At 40.7% G+C, this 26557-nt stretch overlaps 1 protein-coding gene across 4 annotated transcripts in view; it reads right to left on the bottom strand.

Annotated features, from left to right (window-relative positions):
• Nucleotides 1-26557, bottom strand: part of znf512b (zinc finger protein 512B) — a 52624-nt gene that overhangs the window by 22593 nt on the left and 3474 nt on the right. For 3 of the 4 annotated variants that reach the window (XM_047368577.1, XM_047368587.1, XM_047368596.1), the window contains 3 exons: nucleotides 25773-25907; nucleotides 338-417; nucleotides 70-198 (listed from right to left, as the gene is read on the bottom strand). In XM_047368577.1, coding sequence (XP_047224533.1) covers nucleotides 70-198; nucleotides 338-417; nucleotides 25773-25905 — 342 coding nt within the window. In that variant the 5' untranslated portion in view covers nucleotides 25906-25907. Of the gene's footprint in view, nucleotides 1-69; nucleotides 199-337; nucleotides 418-11923; nucleotides 12040-25772; nucleotides 25908-26557 lie in introns of those variants that run through there. The other variant, XM_047368605.1, reaches the window with a different exon arrangement.

The raw sequence follows: 26557 nt of genomic DNA, 5'->3' as shown, positions 1-26557 counted from the left end.
TGAAGCCTATTTGGAAGAATCCAAGCAGAAATAGTCACATAGCAGGAAAAGCAGAAGCTAGTGACTCACCCCTTGGCAGCGTTGATAGTGGTACTTGACGCCATAGATGCTGGGAAATTCTAACCAACAGCCTGAACATGGACATTTAACCCTGGAGCGGCGCTTGAACTCTTCCTTCCATTGTATTATCAAATGAGCCTGCTCCAAAATAATGAAGAGAGAATGAGAACATGCAAGTTGTTTTCCGTTGAGTTGGTTTACCTTGCAGACATTAACAAAGAACTGTCTACTGTACACGTATAATAAAGCCCATTCATGTCGATTGAGACATACTCACAGGAATGGTCCTGAGTTCCTGACCTTCGGTTTTAGGCCGACCTTTTTTCTTCCCATCTGCTTGCTCATCACACATCAAACCTGCCAAACATAAAAACACAATCTCTTCTGAGTAAAAATGACACCATTACATCACACTTCCTAACAGCTTGCAAATTAAAATGACAGAGTTTTGTGCACTGTTCGGTTCCACGGCCCATTTTCAGAATCTTCCGGCTCTACCAAAATTCCTGATTCATATTAAAACTTAACATATAAATTAATCTTTAAAAAATACTCTGTAGGATGAGTTAAGCAGTCTTGTCATCTTGGATCTGCAGGCAGTGACGTTTTAACTTTCATATTCCCCTAAAATATCACATTCAGTATTTCACAGCAGTCCTGCAGAGTTGTGTGTTTATGGTACAGACTATTCTTATCTTCTAGATAACAAATATAGACAGTTGAATCTTTGCAATGACTAGATGGAGCTTTAATTACACTTGTAATAGAATGTGAAGCTTCTATGCACTTTTCTAGAAGGCAAATTGAACTGAACCATTTAAAAGTGCAAGGTGTGCAGGTGTACAACTGCAAACTCTAGAGTTATACTTATTATTAGGCAAGGTTTATTATTTAGGATTGTTATATTGTTGAACAATACAAACTTCTGATCTGTTGACGATGATCAGCTTTTTGTGAAGCAGCCTCTCAGATGCTGCTAAGAGAGATGTGGTGTTTTCCTTCAGCTTAAAACACCTCTTTTCAATACAACTCAGGGTTTAGGTCGGGTGATGAAGATTGATCAGAACCATTTGATCCAACCAACCAAAACTGATTCTTGGACATCAAACAGTGAACTCTTTTTCATTCATTTAAAGTGGACTAAAACTAAAACCATAACAGTAGCTCCACCATCTGTATACTTTTATATCTGTTTGTGGCGTTTGTATTCCCTTTCAAGGAACATTTAGTTTCAGTATGAACTATAGGAATAATAATGTACTAATTTATTGAAAATAACACTTCTCTAACTCCTCCAAAAAAAGATAATAGGCTTTTATCAAAACAAGGCAAGCCACAGCTCCCTGATAATACAAATTACGCCATCTAAAACAACACTAGTATGTTCATGCACGTTCTTGCATGCCTATAAACTGGTGATCATCTTATGGGCCTCTTCTTCATCTGTGTGCAAGCGGAGTTTGAAGCATACAGTACAATTTTGTCCTCACATTGTTCATCTCAATTTTTTAAATATTTTTTATATTCTGCAACAAAGCATTTGACTAACTCAAGAGTTGACAAGAAAATATCACAGGAGATTTGCATTTTTCAAAGCAATTCAAGGTTCTTCAAATGCAATAAATGAATTATTTCTCCAAACTCTATGATTAATCATTTTAAATATTTGTGATCTCATCATTGAACATAAGAACTGGATGTTTTTTTAATAATCAAGAGGCCCGATGTATTTGCAAAGTTAGTTCTTAGAGTCGCTGGCACAGTATCTAGTCATATTTGATCAATTAGAATTTGCGTACTTATTTCATTTGTCAGATTAAAAGTAACTTTTGGAAATAACTACCTTTAATCACCTATTAAACATTTCTCATTTTTACATTTTCTCATTCCCACATTTCTGTAATAAATATGTTCTTTATTGGTTTGATGTAATATTCTAATCTTAAATGTTGTGTTTTCATTAGCTGTAAGTGGGAAATCATCATAATTAACAGAAATAAAGGCTTGAAAACTTCAGTTTGTGTGTAATTAAGCTATATGGCGTGTTTCCCTTACATACATGAAATAAATAAACTTTTTTATTAATATTCCAATTTATTGAATATAACTGAAAACTGTCCAAAATTAATTTCGGCCATGTTGATTTTTTTCTCCTGCAAACAGGAAGCAGGTTTTGAACAGAAACCCATAGGAGGTGTTTCTCCACACATACAGAATCTGATATGGAGATTACCACATAAAGATTGGACTGACTCACACATGTGTGTACACAGAGCTAAATGGAAACGAGGAGAATCAGATGTCGGTCTCTCGTGTGCATGTTCATGTGTTAGTATGTGTGTTTCTGCATGAGTGAGTGAAAGCGAAAGCAGTGTGAGAAGAGGACATAAATTGCAGGAGCTTGAGTGAACCTCTGACACAGCAGACTGCTGACTGACTGCCTCAGCTCGCTTCTCTCTGTTACTCTCCTCTTTCATCTCTCATTTTGCTGCTTTCTTCTTTTCTCACCACAAGACTAAGTTTCTCTATATTCTCCCTCCACTCTTGCTCATCTTTCTCGATGGTTCCACCATCTCATTCCTACTGTCCTTTCTCCCACAATTAAACCCCCACGCTCCCTTTCCCCAGAACACTGCTACCAGAGTGAATTAGTGTGCTTTGAATATACAGGGGTTGGACAATGAAACTGAAACACCTGTCATTTTAGTGTGGGAGGTATCAAGGCTAAATTGGACCAGCCTGGTAGCCAGTCTTCATTGATTGCACATTGCACCAGTAAGAGCAGAGTGTACTCGTACTCGTCGTCTTCTGCTTTATCCAGGATCGGGTCGTGGGGGCAGCAGACTCAGCGGAGACGCCCAGACGTCCCTCTCCCCAGACACCTCCTCCAGCTCCTCCGGGGGGACCCCAAGGCGTTCCCTGGCCAGCCGAGAGACATAGTCCCTCCAGCGTGTCCTGGGCCATCCTCTGGGCCTCCTCCCGGTGGGACGTGCCAGGAACACCTCCCGAGGAAGGCGTCCAGGAGGCATCCGGTATAGATGCCCGAGCCACCTCAACTCTCTCCTCTCAATGTTTAGGAGCAGCGACTCTACTCCGAGCCCCTCCCGGATGGCCGAGCTCCTCACCCTATCTCTAAGGGAGTGCCCGGCCACCCTACGGAGGAAGCTCATTCAGCCGCTTGTATCCGGGATCTCGTTCTTTCGGTCATGACCCAAAGTTCATGGCCATAGGTGAGGGTAGGAACGTAGACCGACCGGTAAATTGAGAGCGTTGCTTTTTGGCTCAGCTCTCTCTTCACCACAACGGACCGGCACAGTGCACCCATTACTGCGGCAGCCGCACCAATCCGTCTGTCGATCTCCCGCTCCATTTTTCCCCAACTCGTGAACAAGACCCCGAGATACTTAAACTCCTCCACTTGAGGCAAGAACTCCCCTCCAACCAGAGCAGAGTGTGAAGGTTCAATTAGCAGGGTAAGAGCACAGTTTTGCTCAAAATATTGAAATGCACACAACATTATGGGTGACATACCAGAGTTCAAAAGAGGGCAAATTGTTGGTGCACGTCTTGCTGGCGGATCTGTGACCAAGACAGCAAGTCTTTGTGATGTATCAAGAGCCACGGCATCCAGGGTAATGTCAGCATACCACCAAGAAGGACAAACCACATCCAACAGGATTAACTGTGGACGCAAGAGGAAGCTGTCTGAAAGGGATGTTCGGGGATTAACCCGGATTGTATCCAAAAAACATAAAACCACGGCTGCCCAAATCACGGCAGAATTAAATGTGCACCTCAACTCTCCTGTTTCCACCAGAACTGTCCGTTTGGAGCTCCACAGGGTCAATATACACGGCAGGGCTGCTATAGCCAAACCTTTGGTCACTCATGCCAATGCCAAACGTCGGTTTCAATGGTGCAAGGAGCGCAAATCTTGGGCTGTGGACAATGTGAAACATGTATTGTTCTCTGATGAGTCCACCTTTACTGTTTTCCCCACATCCGGGAGAGTTACGGTGTGGAGAGGTCCCAAAGAAGCGTACCACCCAGACTGTTGCATGCCCAGAGTGAGGCATGGGGGTGGATCAGTGATGGTTTGGGCTGCCATATCATGGCATTCCCTTGGCCCAATACTTGTGCTAGATGGGCGCGTCACTGCCAAGGACTACCGAACCATTCTTGAGGACCATGTGCATCCAATGGTTCAAACATTGTATCCTGAAGGCGGTGCCGTGTATCAGGATGACGACTGGTGAAAGATTGGTTTGATGAACATGAAAGTGAAGTTGAACATCTCCCATGGCCTGCACAGTCACCAGATCTAAATATTATTGAGCCACTTTGGGGTGTTTTGGAGGAGCGAGTCAGGAAACGTTTTCCTCCACCAGTATCACGTAGTGACCTGGCCGCTATGCTGCAAGAAGAATGGCTTAAAATCCCTCTGACCACTGTGCAGGACTTGTATATGTCATTCCCAAGACGAATTAACGCAGTATTGGCCGCTAAAGGAGGCCCTACACCATACTAATAAATTATTGTGGTCTAAAACCAGGTGTTTCAGTTTCATTGTCCAACCCCTGTGTGTATGAGTGAAAAGGTGAGACAAAAGGGAGAAAAGAATCAAAAGGATGTTGAGAAGGGAGATGGGAATTTCACAGAAGGATGATTCTTGCTGAACATAATGCTGAATGATAGTGCTACAGGTATCCCTGCTCTGCAGAATGTGTCTTTACATATACTCTGAACTCTACTGCATTGATATGGCAAGACCAAAAGCACCCACAAAAAAACACAGCCAGGACAGAGATAAAAAATAAAGGAATGTGAAAGAGTTTGGATGTTACAGGTCAGAAAAAAAAAACCAAAATGGATAGTTCTTGTCAGCTGGTGTTGGAACCAGAGCCATGTATTTCAACATTAAACTCCGGTACGGACTTTTCTGGAACTTTCAAAAGAAATTGCATTTAACAGACTTTCAGCACAACTTCAGAAGGGGGAAGGGGGGTAACAGAGGACTTCCCATGACGCGACTGCCCGCATAAAACCCCCCACCTTCCCACAAGTTTTTCTCTTTCCACACGGCCTTCGAGAAGGACCGGTCAGGGGAGGCCCAGCGCGCTGATGTCTTTTGCTGGCAAAAAGATATAAACTCTTCATCGGATCCAAGGAAGCTATACGATAATCGATCATATGCAAAGTTAAGTACGGATGAAATACTGTCTGTGTATCCGGTATTTTCATTCATGAACGGGGGTAATTAAAGTACAAGCATTGCTTGACTGTCTCTCCGAGCCCCCGCAGACACAAACGGTGTTCGAGAGAAGCCCCTGCAAAGACGCGGTCTCCTAGCCTGGAAGGAAGACAGCAGAGACCGCAGCGGACAGGACGAGCCGCCCAGCTACAGCTCCGGAGCTAACCCTGTTGTTCACAGAATGAACGCACATTCTGATCGTGAGAAGCTGAGGAGGTTAGCGGGAAGCTAACCCTTTGTTCACTGTGGATACCTTCTTCAAACTTCATCGCCCCTTGGACAACATTTCCTCACCATGGTCAGAGGTTAGGTTTGGGCAGATTAACAGTTAGGATAAAATAATCTGAACGTTTTCATTTATGAAGTTTAGTTTTGTTTTTGTGAACCTCGGCTACCTTAGTGCTAGCAGGCTATCTGTAGCACATGTGCCGGTTTGTGTTCTTTGTATGTTTTAAGGTTAAGATAAACTTTATTTGAAGGGTGATTTTAAACAAAACATTGCTCATAACGCGCCGTCCGCGCTTATGCATTTTAACCCTTTTATTAACCCTGGTATTTTAAAGGTATGTGTTGATTCTGGTGCTAAGATATCCGCTTCTTTGTTAGCTTAACTGCTAACCGGTAAGAACACGTTCTTGCTACTAAAGAGTATTCAACAGAAAGGTTGTTGGTTTTCAAGCTAGTGAATAATAGTTCCTAAACATCATTTACTAAATTTGATAACTAAGTAAACACTATTAAGCCCCATTTCTCCAGAAAGATTTGGCTCTTTCCAAAATGTTTCCTTAATAATATTTCTTCGAATATTATTTCAATAACTAAAGGCAGCTAATTAGACACCGTTGAGAAATGGTCATCCAGAAGGTTGGTTTTATTCAGCAGATCATTATTTAAAACATTATTTTATTAAAATAATATTTTATCTGATCTTGCATTGTGAATGGTTGTCTAAATGTTGCTGATTATTGCCTAAGTTAGTTCCAAGACTAACTTCACTTCACTTCCAGATTCTTCAAGATAATCCTTGGTTCTCAAACATAAACATTGCATGTTAATGTTGCATCACTCTTTTGGTCATAATTTCCAATCATCTTTAATCAACTTGTTTATATTGTACATAGTCCATTAATCTTCCCCATTCTTTAATTCTGCTTGGTAGTTTAGTTGGATTGTTTTAGCATAGTAAAGAGTTTGTTGATTGAAATATGTTTGACTTTGAGTTGACTTATTTTTGTTAATAAATTCTTGTAATTTAAGAAATTGTGTGAATTCATTCCATGAGTGTGCAGAGTTTATGCTGTTCAATAATGTCAGAGCTTGTCTCACACCTTTCTATTTTGTCCTAATACCATCGCCTTACTGGGCTGGTATTCACAGGACAACCCTTAACAGACCGAAAAATGCCCTGGGTGGGCATTATCATGAACAGCTTGCACTGTACATAAATACGAATGAATAAACCACAACTGCACATTATTGATGTACCAAGTGATTAGCTTAAAACCAGCTGTCACTGGTCACAATAGGACTCAAAATATCAGAGTTCTAACATCAGATGTCACTGATTATAGTTAAGAGAACATTATAACTTGTGACACTCCAGGAGTTAACAAATTTAGACTTTCGTCAAAATTAATAACTCCAATATCTCCGTGGTAGTAACAATCAACTCTGCTACATAGGCTAAATTTTAGATGTTCTGACTCAGTCTGGTTTCTTCTGTGTAAGCAATAACTTGAGACTTGGTTTAACTTCAGTTAACCTCACTGTCCAGACAGTTGCTGCACATCTGTATCGAGAGGCTTTGTTTTGTGTACGACCACAATCTGAAACCGAATTAACTTTGCAGTTAGTTTAGTATCTGACCTAATTTTGATGCATGTATCCATTCAGGAACTTTATAGTTTGTTTTATGGTTTGAAAGAACAGGATTGTTGCCAGATTAAATCCCAGATTTAATCTAATCACCCTGCCAGCCATAAAAGGGGGTGAATCAAAAGTCAAATTGCAATTATTACATTCGGGAGGTGTAGCAATTTTCTTTTTCCTTTGCATTTTAAACAAAATTCCCTTAAAGGTTAAGAGTAGTGTCTAATCACTAGTTCCTCCCAAGAAAGGTGAAAAATTAATTCTGAAATCACAAATATCCTTAGAGAAAGGAGTAGCATTGTAACACTTGTGTCAAGGTTTACGAGATATTGGACCCCAGAATGCAGACGAGCAGGCATCGTGATAGTAAGTGAAAAAAGGTTTAATTACAAAAACTCACACTCAGCAGGAGGCAGGAACAAAACAAACGGACTGGCAAGACAGGCATGGCATGATCAAAAAGACAAGACTAGGTTTGCGAACAAGACATGAGCATGAGAATGAGAAATGTTTACGCGACAACTAACTGAACAGGTGTGTATATATGTCATGAAAACCAGGTGGAGCAAGGAGACAGATTAACTAGAAGCAGGTGAACCGAATAAACTTAATTAACAGAACAAAACGTGACTGGAGCAAAACAGAGACTCTTGAACACAAACTAGAAAAACATGAAGCAAAAGCATAACCAGATCCAAAAACCAAACTTGACAAAACATGGACAAGATGACAAAACAAAAGCATGACCAGGAAAATAAACAGAAACCTGATTCAAAACTTGAACAGTGAAAAACATAAGGAAAAAAACCGAAACCAAAAACCAAACAACCCCAAATCATAACAACTTGGAGCATAGTGTTGTCATAAGTCACAGGTTGAATGATCAACTGGTGCACCCATTTTACAATCAAATGTTTCCAATATATGTATAGTCAGATATACATATATAGCTGGACATACATTTGTTAGATGTTGTTGCTTTTAGCAATATTCTCATAACTTTGTTGTTGTTTTGTAGTGTCTGCCAGAATGATGGAATCAAACTCCATTATGAATTCAGCAGACGTGGAGATGCAGAAAGTGGTGGTTGCTGATCTCATCCGTTTGTCTCCAGATGAGCGGGATGTTTTAAATCAGTTTGACTTTGCGCATGTGATGAGAGGATTCAGGAGTTGGTAAACTTGATTAGGTATCCGACTAGAGAGGCTCGGATTTCAGATGTTCTTTGTCAGCTTACCTTGTTGTATCAGCAGAAATCACAACTGGAAGCTAAAAGATATTCTCAGTTACAGACTGACCATCAGAGAGAAAGCTTTGCAGCATTCTCTCTTTGAAGAGTCATCTGATTCTCAGTTACAGACTGACCATCAGATGACTCTTCAAAGAGAGAATGCTGCAAAGCTTGCAAAGCTTGAGAAAGCTCAAGCAAAGTTAGTGGACCTGAAGGCAGATGAGCTTAAGAAAGCTTCATCCCAAAAGCAGGAAGAGGCCCCCACCGTTCAGGTACCTGATTTGCATTTTCACTCACAGCAGCCACAGCAGGGGGCAGACTCAGACAGCAGGCATCCAGCACCTAGGTCACAGTCCCCACTTCCTAAATTTAGCCAAAGTGTCCAACTTACTTCCACAGACCTTAACAGAAATGTTGGAAGTCAGATGGTCTCCAGTGGTTTCCTGCCAAATTCCATTGCAGTGAACAACCACCAAGATGACCGAGTGCCGGACTCAGCATGCACAAGTGGCCCAAGACCTTCCACCATTTCATGAACCTAACCAACGTGAGTTCTCAGATGGACGTGGTCCACCTTGGGAGCATGGTGTCCGTTTCAAACAGCTTGAACTACACAGCTGCTGTAGCTGTACAACTACGGTCAAAGTGTAAGCCCAGTTTCTCTACTCATGGCTTCTCAGTCAGCGCAAAATCTCAGCTAGAGATATGCACGACATTTGCGTTGCCTGTCTCTGAGCCTGGAGCATGCCCAGACAGCACTTACTTCACCAGGTTAGTGTAAGCACTGCACACACTTCGCTTCAAAGAGCCTCTGCTGCAGACTAGCGCACCAAGCTAGCCTCTCGCTGCCTGACCTCATGCTTTCGGTAGCCTGTAGCTATGCTGTCGTGGCCACTCTAGGCATTAGCCATTCTACACCAAAAGTATTATCAAATAGAGTTCTAACAATATAAAGAAAAAACAATTATTTTGAGCGTCTAATGAGTCCTAAATCCCAGATAAATACCATTTAAATATTTGTATTGGTAAAACTTTATTTCCTGTAGGTAAATACAACCAATCACTGCAAGTCATTTTGAACAATCACAATTTTCTTAAACTTCACCCACACCCAAGAATCTGACCAATCACTTTTTTCCCAAACTATGCCCACACCCAAGATAACTGCAGAGGCCCCTACTTGGTTTTCACGGCCATTGAAGGACCCGGCCTATGTGGACTGGTCCTTCAAAAGATGCAGCAGATGAATTTGTACACAAGCACAGAGGTAAGTCATCTGCACAACAAATACTGCAATACATCAAGCTTTCGCAACTCATTTAAAAGATTATTAGTTGAAGAATTACTTGTTGTTATCCATTTAATTGTCTTTGTTCCTTGAATAGGCCTTCATCAGTGCCAGCTGACAAGTAAAGAAACCACAAACAGTAACAATAAAATACTTAAATATGTTTTTTTATTGTATCATGAAAACAAATTCATATTTTAAATGTGTTTCAGTGTAAGTAATGAATACCTTCATAACAGCCTAGCAAAAGTATTCAGAGTCCTTCGAATTTTTGACAATTTGCTTCTTTATAACCACAGACATTCATGTATTTAATTTTGAAAAATTACCTTACTGGCCTACAAGCAAAATGCTCTGCATGGTAGAAAACATGACGCTGAAAACACAATTTCAACTAACAAAATGATCGTGGTGATATCATGCAGTGGAGATTTTGTTTCTTCAGCAGGGACAAGGAAGCAGGTCAGGGGTATGGCGAGTTGATGGGAAAAAAAAAGAATCGGTAAATTTGTCGGTCTTTAGACGGGTGAAACCAGCAGAGACATACTGAGAACATCTGCAGCCTTAATAGAAGTGAACGTTTGTTGTATCCTACTTTGTGCTGACCCATCACATAAAACTAAAATAAAACACACTGAAGTTTGTACTTGTATTGTACATGTGAAAAAGTTCCAGGGGTTTGACAACTTTTCCAAGTCACAGTGTGTGTAACAATTACACACTGAACCTTCAAAACCTCCACTCTCCATCCTCATCTCTGTTCTTCTCACTCAGACTCACAGACAAAAACACATTCTAATGGTTTATGTTTAATCTCTTTTGGCAGATTCACAACATTAAGTTAGTCTGAAAATAATTTTAGATAGAGTAAAATGGAATGAGAAATAACACATCACAAAATGTGTAAACACAAATGTAAAAAGCACACATCGCTGTACAAACAAGTACACAAACCCATTACCAGTGCGTGTGTGTGTGATGTCTATGCATTGAAATGAGTGTATTAATATTCTCCAGGCAACAGAGCATTTCTCTATTAGTTGGGTAGCAGCTGGAGAGGTGATGTACTCGGCGAAGCTGCTCTTTTGCGGGCAATGAAATTGAGCATGCATTCTAATTCTTGTCCTAGAAAATAAAGGCCTGGTAAAAAAAAAAAAAAAGGCATAATTAATGAATTTGCTCTTGGGAAAGATATGATCTGGTTGCTATGGAAATAACATCCACTTGTCTTACTTACCACAATTACAAGGCTCTTTAGAGAAAGCAAAACAATCTAACTTAAGTTTATTGCAGTGCACTACAATGCTAACAATCAAAGCCTGTTCTGCACATGTCCTGAAAAGAATTATGGTTTTAAATCAAATACAAGATATTAAACTCTTCTTATTTGGGGTATCTTTGTAAAAAAAATTACAATCTTTATGTGCAAGTAGAAAGTTTGGAGCCCACTGGTGCTCTAATGTTCCAGCGGTCACGTGCATTGTCTTGGTCTGAAACAAAGCAGGCCCATTGTGTCAGATCCGAGCCCCGGTTCTCATGCACAGGCCACAGTGATAAAACAGCTGTTCTGCAAATGTCAGAGCGTGACTCGCTCCCAGCTGCCTGCAACTGGTGCTCCACACTGTTTTACACTTAAAGGCGTGCAAGAAAAGAAAAGTAGAGAGACAAGTCAGGACCCAGGAGTCCTGGCAGCTGTCAAATGATCTCAAATAACCTCTGCATTCTCCTAGCTACGCCTGCAACTGCTCTCCCTTAGTGCAAGCCTTCACACATTACCCACAAGCGCACACACATACATTCAACAACATGCACACACAGAACAACCATTTGTTTTCCTTGACAAACACTTACACAGAAGCCTTTGTCTGTGTCTGCACTGTGGGGTTTAGACCTACTGTAGTTATAAACAAACAACTTTCACCACTAACACATGCTTTGTGGAACGAGGGCATAGTTTTACTACTTCCTCAATCTAAACAGACAGAAGGTGAAGAAACCAATACACCTGGACTCGAAACACAAGTCACAGTAAGACTCTGCTGCAGACATCGCAGATTTCTTTAAAACAGGTTTTTGTCACATCTTCTGTTTCATATGTACTCATTTTGTTAGTACTTCCTACGTTAGTTTCTGCATGTTTTCTCATTTCCTCTCTCTCTCTCTCTCTCCATCACACACACACAAACACACTCATTACATTCCTTACTGTTCTTTGCATATGCACCTCCTTTCGAAGACGTCCCCATTTTCCCTCCCAGTCAGACCTGCTCCCAGAGAGTGAGTAAAACAGGGAAATAAAGCTGAGCAGCACCAGAAGACACTGACTTACTGAAAGAAAACCAGACTGTCAGTGAGTCTGGCTCTCAGACTCATACTGTCTTTGTCTTACTGCCCTCCCTCTCTCCTTTCTGCCTCTCTGTAAGTGTGCCTAAGCTGAGCCCATCCACATTTGTTCAAATGCACACATAGATAGGTTTCAACTAAACTGTTTTATTTTAGGAATGCATGATCTAACCCTAAATCTGTCTACCCTGCAGGAACCATGTAATCTTCTTTTCGATGGAATGAACACATAATGCAAAGTTTTTTTGTTTTGTGACAGTTTACCAACAGACTAGCACATGGCTTTATTAAAGGTAATGCTGAGAAAGTTACTTTAAATTATATAAGCCATGTGTTCTTCTATAAATCATCAATAAGCAGGATGCTCTGATAATTCAACATTGAATTTTAAGCCTTTATTTTCTGATATTGATGCTGCGCCGATCTTTGCACACAGGGCACTACAGAAACTTGCTACCCCAACAGGTCAACAGAATTACAGCACTGACAAAGAATATATGCTAAATGATAATAATTAGTAAAAATAAAATAAATGTTTTTTTTTACATCTTATATCTTTGTTGAACCATATAACATAAAACAGAAGAGGATGCCTGAATTAATTTAGACTATGTGTCATCCCTCTGCTCTCCTCTGATCTGCTCCTGCTCTGTTTTGTCTCAATGCTGTAGGAAAAAAATCTCAATACAACTCAAAGCTTAGCCACCATCTGACACGATATGGTGTTAACTACTAAAAATCATAAAACACCATGAATTCTTAAGTAACAAACTAGGGCTTGGAATAAAAGGAGACAAAGATGGAAGAGGAGAACAACACATTTTAAAAGAAAGATGGCGAAATTGCAGTGACAAGTGTATGCTCTAAAAGAGGTTCCAACACGCTTTACATGTCAACATTTTACATTTTTCCAGACTCAAATTCCTAAAGTTCTTTTTGCATTTATGTTTTAGCATTACTGCACAAGATTGCACTGAATAGTATGGCGGATGGCTTTACGTGTGAAAGATGGATGGATAATGGATGGATAGACTGACAAAGAATGAATGGAATGTATCACATAATTAAAAAGCCAACAGGACAGTTGGAGGTGTAATTCATACGAGGGAGATGGAGGCAGCTGAAACTTTTACTACCTGTTTAAGCTTTTTGAATATTTAGTGTTCATCTTGTGAGAGTTTCATTTACAATGCAAATCATTACTATTTCCAGAAAAAGCATGACCTTCTGTTTAAGTAATCATGAGTAGAAGGAGCTCATGACTAATCCCTTGTCTTTTACATGCATTCTGCATGTAAAAAACATTCTCTACTTTATTTGATCTGCTTGCTTCAATTAATTTGTAGGCTTGCGCTCATGTTTCATAGTATGAAACTGACTCAGAGTGGGAGATCCTCTGGCCACATATCTTTAAAATTAGTAGATAGCGTGAGAAAGAAAGTGTCCAAATGAAAAACTACTTTCACGGCGCCCAGTGCCTGAAACCAATGTATAACAGCTCACTCCTTATAAAAGCCCATGACTACTAGTTTAATAAACTACCACTAAACCACACATTACACCGTCAGTTCAGAGGAAAAGGGTGAGGGTTGTGACTTCTGATACATAAAAATGTGTATTGATCTTACAACTGTTTTCTTTACGCTTTTGCAGAACTAATGTGGACTAATGGGTTTAAAGACTTTCAATCACAACAACTCCAGCTGACGTCAAGGGACAGATGAAAAAAAGGAGTTGAGTTTAAAGCAGAACAAGCAAAATCTTTTCAAATGTATGCTGCGCCAACAGTTCATGGTGGGGGTTTTAACTGTTGCATTACATACACATATATAGAAATATGTCCTGTGTTTATGCAACAGGCCATACAGTCCCAGTACATGAAAGCCAGGCAGACATCGGCTGCTCCTGACTGTTTGCAGTGCCCTCCTTACAGAAAATGACTCACTAACTTAGATTCTTTCTGCTTACCAATCTGTCTGGGATCCTTTTCACCACCTACCCTAAAGCTCCACATGTAATATCTGGGTCAGCGAACCTTCATTAAAAGAAGTATAAGCAGCAGGCCAGAAAAAAACTAAATATTCTCCTACATGTAATCAATTTCAAAGAATGCACAAAATCAATACAGTGGAAAGAAAACAGTGCAAATGTGTTACTTCTGTTTGTAATACTACCTATTACTAAAATATAAAACAAGAGAGGGATGAAGAGATGAAGGGAGGAATCCAATTGTCCATCCAGAATAGGACAAAAATAATAAGTAAGAGGAAGTGTGAGTACATATAGAGAAAAGGCAAGTGACTGATGGAAATGTTGGGACCCACAGCCATGGATTACAACATGAAGTCCGGTACAAACTTTTCTGGAACTTTCAAAATAAATTGCATTAACCGACTTTCAGCACAACTTAGGAAGGGGGGGGTAACAGCGGACTTCCCGTGAGGTCACTGCCTCTATAAAACCTCCACCTTTCCAATGAATCGATCTCTTCCACCCAGGCCCCTCTGCAGAGCTGGCAGGAGAGGCACAGCGCGCTAACGTCTCTTTGCAGGCAAACAGACATAACTCTTCAAACTGGATCTAAGAGTGTCATAAGACACGAATGAATTGCTGTTTGAGTAACCGGTATTCATTCATAAACGGGGTACAAGTGTTGCTTGACTTTCTCTCTGAGATCTACAGAAGCAAAGTGTTTCCAGAGACTTCCCAGCAGTTTCCCGAAGGAGGAAAACAGGACGCATCACCGTGGTTATGGCAGTAACTGTGCAGTTTGGTTGGCGGGCAGAGCGAGCCGCCCACTGAACAGCTACGGAGGTTAGCTGTAGCTAACCTTTTGTTCACAGAGCTTTCTTCAAACTTCGTCGTCGCCCGGACAACTTTCCTCAGCACGGTTCACATACGAGGTTAGGTTTTGGGCAGAGAGAAGTAATTTAGGATGAAATGATCTAAACATTTTTTCATTTTATGAAGTTTGGTTTTGTTTGTGTTGAATTCAGCTATCTTAGTGCTAGCAGGCTATCTGCTCAACACAAATGGTCAGTTTGGTGTTCTGTGTTTGTGTGTTTTTAAAGTTAAGACAAACTTTATTTAAAGGGTGATTTTAAACACAGAAGATCGGCCATAACGCGCCATCCACGCTTATGCATTTTAACCCTTTTATTAATGGTATTTTAAAGGTGTGTGTTTGATTCTGGTGCTAAGCTATCAGCTTCTTTTGTTAGCTTTAACTGCTAACAGCTAAGAACACGTGCTTGCCTACTAAAGATCATCTACCCAGAAAGGTTGTTAGTTTCCAGTAAATAATATTTCTCTAATATTATTTTACTAAACTTGGTAACTAAGTAAACACCATTAAGCCCATTTCTCCAGAAAGATTTGGCTCTTTTCCAAAATATTTCCTTAAATATTTAACCATTTCCTTAATAATATTTTTTCAAATATTATTTTAATAAGTAAAGGCAGCCAATGAGACCCTGTTGAGAATTAGTCATCCAGAAGGTTGGTTTTATTCAGCAGATCATTCTTAAAACATTATTTTATTAAAATAATATTTTATCTGAACTTGCATTGTGAAGGGTTGTCTAAACGTTTGCTGATTATTGCCTAAGTTAGTTCCAAGACTAACTTAACTTCATTTCCAGATTCTTCAAGATAATCCTTGGTTCTCAGACATAAACATTGCATGGTAATGTTGCATCACTTTTTCCGTCATGATTTTCAACCATCTTTGATCAACTTGTTTATATTGTACATAGTCCATTAGTCTTCATTATTCTTTAATTCTGCTTGGTAGTTTAGTTGGATTGTTTTAGCATAATAAATAGTTTGTTGATTGAAATATGTTTGACTTTGAGTTGACTTATTTTTGTTAATAAATTCTTGTATTTTAAGAAATTGTGTGAATTCATTCCATGTGTGTGCAGAGTTTATGCTGTTCAATAATGTCAAAGCTTGGCTTACCCTTTTCGATTTTATTCTAATACCACTGGGCTGGTATTCACAGGACAGCCCTTAACAGACTGAAATATTATTTGATAAAATATTAAAGTATTAATATTAAATAATATATTCATATTCATAGTCACAACAGAAATAAAGGCAAGTGTGGAGATTCAGCAAATGGCAGCCGCGGGCCAGATTGTGGATCCTGCAGGCAGAATGATCTCATTTGACTGATTTTAGAACAATGATGATTGTGCACATGGGTATTAGGCTAAAGTACTTAAAAAAAACCAAAGGCATAATTGAGATTATATGTTGGAGTGAGGTGTGATCAAAGCCTCATCAGGGGTCATTGTCTTCTGAAGAAACATGCAGGTAAACTGAGAAATGATTGAATTAGATTTGTGCAGCACCTGTCGCTGTACACTGACTGGAGAAATCACAGAGTAATGAACAAAACCCTCAAAACTTTTCAAGACTCTAAGTACATTATTGTCAATAGCAGATTGGAAGCTCCTGGTTTGTGTGCATTGAACATGTTAACAGCAACAAATATGCATGTGCTGTGCTTAAAAAAACTAGACGGAGCACTAACCCTACCTGTCATGATAATAGTGTCATCAATGAGCCAATATGTGTTGCACTGCACAACAAATCTGTGCCATTCTTTCAGGTTCTAGAAACATACTGACATCCCATTTCTAGTGTTACCCGCATGCCTAGCCCTATTTCTTGGAACATCATTTAAAGTTACAAAGAGGATCAGTTCTAAATGTTTCTAAAAGAAAAAAACAGGCCTGTCCAGTCAAGACATGTGTACCACTAACTCAAACTACTACTGAACCATTATTCACTGTTAATAGTCACAATGTTATTTCAGATCTCTCTATGTCTGTAAACCATCCATCCAGCCATCCTTCCATACATTTTTCATGGTTGTTGTGTCTACTTTCCTTGCATTTGGATTCTCAAAGAACTTCTGAAAACTGACCACTGCTGATGTGTGTATGATTCACCCAAAATCTAAGTATATACAGACATTTTTCCTTGAAACAAACCCCACCCCTTTAAATGATCATTGGTCAGACTGTCTATGTGGACGTGTGTGACTGGTTGCTTTAAATTTCCTTTCTATTTCACCCCTTTTCTATTTAAATGCAATGAGTTTCATGTTATATGATGACCCTGATGAAGTCTACAAGCCAAGATGTGTTGGTCTGTGAAAAGAGTTGATTTTCCGATGTGTTAATTGGAAATTATGTGTTTTAGAGGGTAGCTGTGTTCTCAAGGTTTCCTGAAAGAAAACACCAGAAGAGTTTGTGGATCATGTTTCAGAAGCAATAACAACAACAAATAATGTCTGCCCTATTTGGGAGTTTAAGCCTTGACTTCAGGTCTTCAATGACAACATTTGCAGGTGAAGAAACCGATTTACTACTACATAACAATGCAAAAGACAATGTGCACCTGTACAGTCCTTTTATATAAGAGAAGAAACAGTAAGAGCAGAAACAGATTAAAACAGTCGCAAAAGTAAAAGGGTATACCAAAACAAGGGAAACACAATGGCTTTTTTAAAGGGGAAAAGTGTTTAGTGGCTCATTAGAGCCCTGTCTAAAATAAAAATAATAAATAGTTATAGTGGCAGTGGCATATTTAGATTTTTCCTTAAAAAAAAACTACTGCTATTTTAATTGTAACTGCAGCTACTCAGCTGTGAGCTTCTCAACTGTATCTTATCTGAGTGGCTCAGGTGGGTCATTATGAGGAAGAGGCTTAGTTAATAAGACTAGTCTGACAAGATAAGCTAGTGGTAGCAAATCCTGAGTGGGAAGCACCAACTGTCAAAATACCTGCTTTCAGCTGCAATCACACGTAGCTGCATAAATAATCACTCCCAAAATGACTGATGCTAAACATGGCAAATAAAAAAGGAAATTTAAGGTGCACTGATACTGAGAAAAAAGAAAACCGCAAGCTTAAAACCATCGGGGGCATTAGGTACAGACTGAACTTTAACTGCTGATGGAAAATTTTCATTGCAGTTAAGGAGAAATTATAAAAATTATAAAAATAGACAACAGTGTAAAGGACCAAAGTGAGAAGGCACCAAAGAAATAATGCTCACAAGCGTTTGTCAGATATATACTCAAACTCCAATTTTCTTTTATTTTAAATTTTATTTTATTTTAAAAATATTCTTAAGGAGTTTGTGTGTGAAAATTCAAATGTGAAAAGATCACATTTGAAGAGAATATGAAACCAGTGATATGGTAACCCTCTGCAGCAGCTAAGTGAGCAAATTAATTTAAATTACTGAGTTATAGCAATGTTCAAACATGTGTTCAAACACTGAAGGAACATTTCTGCCAATAGATGCTTTCACAGCACCTTTTGTGCCACTGGTTTATTAAGATATAAACGCTTCGAGGTGCTAAATAATAGTTTATATCAGTATCTTACTACTTACATACATTCTGTATGTGTGCAGCCATACTGGATACTAAATTCGGGGATTCTTGGCAAGGTCTGACTTTCTGACCTGGAATACCGACTTTAGGGAGCGTTCTTGTTCTTGTTATTTTGCTAAGTACAAAGAAAATGCAGCAGGATTTCTCATGCAGTTAGAACAACTTGTAGATTGCTTTAGGTCTTATCTGGTTAAAAAAGGTATAAAAAATGTAATAATAACTCAAGTTCTGCTTTCTTTGAAAGCAGTGGCTATCTCCCCAGAGCTGTCTTTCTCAGATGTATAGCACAGAAAAAAGAAATTTTTTCAATCCTTTTAAATGCTCAACTGTTCTCTAATTGAGACTGATAATAGTATTTGCAGAGATTGACAAATTATCTGCAACTGCATACAGCAACAGATTTACTTCGATCTAATAAAAAGAAATAATCAAACCAGGTTTAAACACAATATGAAAGGGAAGAAAACATAAAACAACAAAGACAAAAATCTCAAAGTCAACCTCAAGGACCACATCCTCCAATGTGATCTGTCTGGTGTGGCAAGATTAAGCAAGCCCTTCTGCACCAATTCTCTTCATGTTTTAAAGCATGAAAGGTTGCAGGAAGCCACGAGTACAACGCAGAATCATTTAGACACAGTTTGTTTTGTATCATCGCGTTATACTGAATTTTATTCGGGGAAAATTATCAATGAACAAACCAAACTGATAACACAAAAGGACAAATAAATTCTTTTACTTTTATTTGACAGGGAATGAAAAATTGAACATAATTAGTCTTAGATGTCAAACTTCTTTGTGCTTGCTGTTGCCTTATTTTAAGCCAAATCAGTTGAGTGAAACAGCGTTGCTGGTAAGGATGGTGTTCTACACTTGCTACTTTCTACTTCACAGATAAACACCAGTAGTCTGATATCTTCTCTGAGTGAAAATAGTAAACAGACTGAACCTACATAACACTTTTCTTGTCATAAAGGCAACTCAAAGTGTTTTTTCAACACAAATATTCACACACCAATATGCAGATCAGCAGATACCTTTGGGTCTAGCATCTTGCACTTCAACATATGGTGTGAGAAAGCTGGAATCAAACCTACAACCCTTCAACACCCAGACGACTACTCTTGCCTCAACACTTCAGCGGTCACCTCTATTGTTGCAAATCATTCACTCCAACTGGATCACAGATAGGATGTCCTGTTTGCAGCTGGAGAAAATCTGTTTCACTAACAGGAATGAAGAGAATAAAATGTATTAAATCCTTTATTTCTATTTTCTTCAAAACTCAACTGTAACTGTTTCGAGGTAGTAGCTTCCTTGCTCTTTATTTTCATTTGAATAATAGTTTTAAAATTGGTGCCTATATTGATTTTGTATTATTACCTGTAATACCTTTCATACCATTACCTGCTTCTCTGCATCTGTCATTTTATTTGCAAAAAATCTGACTCACATACAGAGAACACTTCCATTAATGCAACTTCTGAGCTTATGGAAAGTGGTGAGGACATTTTGATTACAGTTAGGAAAACAAGGGTTTTAACACAACTAATATCAACTGATACCAATATTTAACAATAATTTTGCAATTAAATTCCTTCCTAATATTGTGCAACTCTAATAAAATCCCCCCAGAGTCAATTTTAACAGATAAACTTTCTAATTAACATAAGAAAGCTCAGATTAAATTGGCAAAAGTGAGTATTTCAAACCTATCAAGACAATTCTTGGGAGCTGTCCTTGAATCAGTCTAAAACAAAAACAAGCTTGCAGATGCAGATATGCACCCCTAATCATATGCACCCCTAATCACAATGATTTAATTGCACTAGTCTCCCTGGGAAGATCTCCATGCGAGTCAGAGCAAATCGACTGTAGGAAAAGAAAGTGGACAAACTGTAGGGTATAAAGTTACCTGAAAAAGTCCCATAAAAACCTGGACCAATTCATCACCTGTGAAAACATTACTAAAACAGACACAGACACACATTCCAGGTCATGATCTGCAGTGTTAATCATTAAAGCAGTAGGTTTGTCTAACATCTAGTCTTACGGTAAAGAGAAAATGAGGAGACAGCCACCAACTTTTCACTGATGGATCTATAAACGTATCTTTATTGAGTAATAAAGAGTTCTATGAGAAATCTATGAAACATGACACTTTGAGAGTGTGGATATAAGAAGCTGCTGTTCAAACTGACTCACCGTCTTCAACCAAAATAAACAACATGAAACCACAAGACCAACACATTAGCAGGAAGCAATATGAGACCAGAGAGCATGTTCTGAGCCCGTGCCAGCGATCAGAGGCAGATAACTGGAAAACGATGAAGCGGGGATTTTTTATAAAAACGTAAATGTGTTGTGTGTTTCTTAAGTTTTCTACACTCTCAGTCTTATCTTGGTGAATTAGGTTTGTATTGATGACCATAAAAAGAAACCACAACCGTACACATGCAGGCCCCCGCATGGATATGAAAATACAGCCCGGGGATTTTACTAATAACAAAAGCAAAAAAAAAACAACAATGAAGCACCTCTGTGTCGGGGAAAAGGAGGCTATTATGCAGCAACCAAAACAACTGGGTCATATTAGCACAGGCCCAGCTTTCCAAGCCTGCTTGATGCTATCACTTTCTCCTTCCAAAATATTCCATCTCCATCCAGATGGCTTGGGGTTTCAATCATGTCAGTGCTTGGCAATACTTGTTTGTTTGGCTTTCTCAGTGTAATGCAGTCCCAGGAAAAAGTGTTGTAGTTTCCAGGCCCCTCTCTGGTGAGAGGAGTAGAGTTACATACAGCCTGGAACCAATGATTCTTAATAAAATATAAGTCCTTCAACAAAAGCTGTATGGGCCTATTAGAAGTACAGTACACACCAAAGGTTTGGACACACCCTCCCATTCAAAGAGTTTTCTTTATTCTCATGACTATGAATATGTCACGTTCTGTGTTTGGATTGGACCAAAGCGCAAACAAGAGCTTGGGAGCTGCATGTTTGTAAGAGTCTTCAGAATTTATTTCCAGAGGTATTTACAAACACGTAGCGAGTAACTGCAGGTACTACAAGAATCCAGACAAAACAGAGAAAACAGAACCAGGGATAGTGACGGAGGAACCAGCGGGGAACAAAGAACACAGACCAACTAATATACAGGGAGAAAACAAAGGCAGGTAATCACAAGAACTAAAAACAGGTGTGGCAAGGAGACATGGAGTCATAAGGGACAGGTGGAACTAATTAACAATAAAGGAAAACATAAACCTAAGCACAGTTAACACAAAAACACAAACCAAGTCCAAGGATGACATACCATGACATAACCCCCCCCCTTAAGGTCGGATCCCAGACGACCACTAGAAAACACTAAGTCCAAAACAAAAATACTCCAACCAGGGTGGGTGGAGGGGGGCCTCGGAAGGACGGCCAGAAACAAAAAACAGAGTTCAGGCGGGTGACCAGGAGGTCGTCCCCAACAGGCACAGAGTTAAGGCGGGCGACCAGGAGGTCGTCCTCTGACCCCTCAGGAAACTCAGGAACTAGGATGAGAGGCGGTCCGTCCTCAGACCCCTCAGGAAACTCAGGAACTAGGATGAGAGGCGGTCCGTCATCGGACCCCTCAGGAAACTCAGGAACTAGGATGAGAGGCGGCTCTCCATTGAACCCCTCTCTGGACTCTGGGTCCTGTAGCTTGGCAGCGTGCTGTGAGTCCAGAGGCTTGGCAGCGTGCTGTGAGTCCAGAGGCTTGGCAGCGTGCTGTGAGTCCAGAGGCTTGGCAGCGTGCTGTGAGTCCAGAGGCTTGGCAGCGTGCTGTGAGTCCAGAGGCTTGGCAGCAGGCTGTGAGTCCAGAGGCTTGGCAGCAGGCTGTGAGTCCAGAGGCTTGGCAGCAGGCTGTGAGTCCAGAGGCTTGGCAGCAGGCTGTGAGTCCAGAGGCTTGGCAGCAGGCTGTGAGTCCAGAGGCTTGGCAGCGTGCTGTGAGTCCAGCGGCTTGGCAGCGTGCTGTGAGTCCAGCGGCGTGGCTGCATGCTGTGGCTCTTGTAGCTTGGCTGCCTTAATGGCCACGACAAGAGGGTCGAAGGGACCTCCAGCGGAGACAGGAGCTGGAGCGTCTAACCATCCCTCAGAAAGAAACTCCGTTTATAGTAATGAGTGCACCAACTCCAAATCTTCAGGATGATCCATGAGATGAAGCACAAAATCGCAGCAACGTCCCTTCATGAAATCCTTTCATTCTCTCCAGCCTGGCTTGAACTCAATTCAGGGCTGGAGGCTGCACTGGCGGCTGGAGAACTGCAGAGGGCGCTGGACGACCCCCCACCAACTCCGGGGAAGATAGCCGCGAGGAGACCATGGCGGATGGACCCTCCGCAAAAGGGTTGGAGGCGCCTATCCGAACCTCCCCTATGGCGACTGTTCCACGGCGACGACGTCGTCCAGGGCGGGAGCCGAAACCAGCGGGGAATTCGGCCGCAGCAGGGGCCGATGCAGACGAGGATGGCTCTGGGGCAGCTGCTGTTACTGTGGGTGACGAGGAGGGCTTGTGGCGATGACGACAACGGCGTGAAGAGGCGGGGGTGGTTGAGACTGTTGGAGGCAAACTGGAGCGGATCCGACCCGGTATGGAGACTGGAGATACCAGCGTCGGTTGGCGTCCTTCAGCTTCCTCCGTTTCCTGGAGCAACATGGGTGAAGGTACAATCTCCACCTCATCGCCGTACATTTTCTTTAAATCCTCCCTCTGCTGTCGCACCCACTTTTTCAGTTCTTTTTGTTTGTCCGCTTGGTCGTGGTACTGGCTGAATCCTAATGTCACGTTCTGTGTTTGGATTGGACCAAAGCGCAGACAAGAGCTTGGGAGCTGCATGTTTGTAAGAGTCTTCAGAATTTATTTCCAGAGGTATTTACAAACACGTAGCGAGTAACTGCAGGTACTACAAGAATCCAGACAAAACTTACATGAGAGTTCTTTGTAGGTAAATATAGAGAAAACAGAACCAGGGATAGTGACGGAGGAACCAGCGGGGAACAAAGAACACAGACCAACTAAAATACAGGGAGAAAACAAAGGCAGGTAATCACAAGAACTAAGAACAGGTGTGGCAAGGAGACATGGAGGCATAAGGGACAGGTGGAACTAATTAACAATAAAGGAAAACATAAACCTAAGCACATTTAACACAAAAACACAAACCAAGTCCAAGGATGAAATACCATGACAGAATATTGTAGCTTCACACTGAGTCACCAGCCTCAGAAATCGCAGGTTAACAGCAGCTCAGATTAGAGAACAGGTCAATGCCACACAGAGTTCTAGCAGCAGACACATCTCTAGAACAACTGTTAAGAGGAGACTGTGTGAATCAGGCCTTCATGGTAACATAGCTGCTAGGAAACCACTGCTGAGGACAGGCAACAAGCAGAAGAGACTTGTTTGGGCTAAAGAACACAAGGAATGGACATTAGACCAGTGGAAATCTGTGCTTTGGTCTGATGAGTCCAAGTTTGAGATCTTTGGTTCCAACCACCGTATCTTTGTGCGGCGCAGAAGAGGTGAACGGATGGACTCTACATGCCTGGTTTCCACCGTGAAGCATGGAGGAGGAGGTGTGATGGTGTGGGGGTGCTTTGCTGGTGACACTGTTGGGGATTTATTCAAAATTGAAGACATACTGAACCAGCATGGCTACCACAGCATCTTGCAGCATATGCTATTCCATCTGGTTTGCGTTTAGTTGGACCATAATTTATTTTTCAACAGGACAATGACCCCAAAGACACCACCAGGCTGTGTAAGGGCTATTTGACCAAGAAGGAGAGTGATGGGCTGCTACGCCAGATGACCTGGCCTCCACAGTCACCGGACCTGAACCCAGTCGAGATGGTTTGGGGTGAGCTGGACCGCAGAGTGAAGGCAAAAGGGCCAACAAGTGCTAAGCATCTCTGGGAAATCCTTCAAGACTGTTGGAAAACTATTTCAGGTGACTACCTCTTGAAGCTCATCAACAGAATGCCAAGAGTGTGCGGAGCAGTAATCAAAGCAAAATGTGTCTACTTTGAAGAACCTAGAATATAAGACATATTTTCAGTTGTTTCACTCTTTTTTGTTCAGTATATAATTCCACATGTGTTAATTCATAGTTTTGATGCCTTCAGTGTGAAGCTACAATATTCATAGTCATGAAAATAAAGACAACTCTTTGAATGAGAAGGTGTGTCCAAACTTTTGGTCTGTACTGTATATGACATGGGAATCAGATCTTTTGGAAACAACACAGAAGGTCTGAACAGCTAATCTAGAATGCTAAACCTTCAGCAGATAATAACAAGAAAACCAAGATACACAGTCAGTAAAATTCATACCTCTATTAACAGTTTCACATTTTGTCACACAACAACCACAAAATTCTATGAATTTCTCTGTGGTTTTTATGTGATAAATGCAGGTGGAGTTACAAGAAGAAAGTAATTGTTGGAAGAAGCAACAAAAACTCCTTCTGGCAGTTTGCCACAAGCCATGCAGGAGAAACACAGCAAACATGTGGTCAGAGGAGACCAAAACTAAACGTTACAGCTGACATACAAAATGTTGTGTGAAAGAAAACCAACACTACACCATAAACACACCATCTCCACGGTGACAAATGTAAGTGGAACCATTATGGCATCTACATTTATGGCATGATGATAAGCACCAGCTGGTGAGAGTTACAGGGCATTGCTGGAAGAAAACCTGACTTGAGAATGGGACGGAGGTTCATCTTCCAGAAGGATCAGACAACCTCTGTTTGTATCTCTTATATCACGTCCTTCAGGTGAGAAGGGAGCTGCCAGGCTTTGGGTTCTGGCTGGAAACACATGGGTCCAATGTTCCCAGCCTACTTAAACCTGCTTGTTCCAGACATCCTTGGCTGCTATTGCATCTCCCACATACAGCAAACAGACCAGGGTTTTTAAATAGTGATCATGGTTTGGATTTGGTTTAGTTTGACGTTCATAAACATAGAATTTTTCCTCTTTATTTAGTGTTGGTCTATCACATAAACTCCAGTGAAATACACAGGTTTGGGGCTGTAACACCACATAAACACTCAAACAAGGATGAATGCTTTTGCATGGCACTGCATGTGCAAAAATTCAAATACAAGTAAAATATGTGTCAGTATGTCATGGCAGAGGTCAGACATAGAGCAGACTCTCCATTCCTCATCCCCAGATGAATTCATCTGGGCATCGAGCCACTACCAACCTGGTTTATCGCAACAAAAGCTTAATTCTTGCTTAATATATTTCAAAATTAACACTGTTATCTCACTCACTACGTTTGTTGTTGTTTTCAGGGCCTGGCGTGCCTCTAACAAACTCCTGGGGACGTCCATGCTTGGGTGTTTGGCCCCTTGGCAGGCCTGGTGAGAACATCTTCCCAAGCCTGGGGCCACTGGAGCTCTCCATGCCTACAATCGTAGATAATGGGACACAATCATACAGGAGACTAAAGACTAGCTAAAGGCTTTCTGCTGCTCATTAATCTGCTCCCAATGTTTGTAAGAACATTATTAGCACTCCATTACATCAACAGTCTTTGAAGATGCTCTCTACTTGTTCTATAATACATGGTCTTTACACTGGTTATTGGTGCTGTTGGACTGAAGAGTATATGAGTGGAGGAGGAGCACATGCATCATCTGCAGTGGTAATGAGGGTGCGACCTTCCATGTTTCATTTCAAAATCAATACTCTCATTCGCACACTAACTTCACACTCTGCCCATTAGGCAAAAGCTGAGTCAAAGAAAGGACAGACAGGAACTGCTGCTCTGTTTGCTGACTGGCTGATGAAAAACCAATGAAGGGCCTGTGTATTCTGTCACCTGGTTGCAGCAAAGAATTATCATTTACTCCTGAATCTCATTTCATAGTAAATGAACCCTATATTAAAATGTTGAACCTACTATTTTTATATATATATATATATGAAATCTACTATTATTTTTATAAATATACTGAACATGGCTTACAGTTAATCATTATGCTGTGACAGCGATTAAAATCCAACATGCTTTTTACTCCACATTCATGTTACTTTTAGAAATTACCACACACTG

Source organism: Girardinichthys multiradiatus, chromosome 1 (assembly GCF_021462225.1).
Source record: "Girardinichthys multiradiatus isolate DD_20200921_A chromosome 1, DD_fGirMul_XY1, whole genome shotgun sequence".
Classification (NCBI taxonomy): domain Eukaryota; kingdom Metazoa; phylum Chordata; class Actinopteri; order Cyprinodontiformes; family Goodeidae; genus Girardinichthys; species Girardinichthys multiradiatus.
The sequence above is the reverse complement of the archived record's forward strand: the minus strand, read 5'-3'. Positions and strand labels throughout refer to the sequence as shown.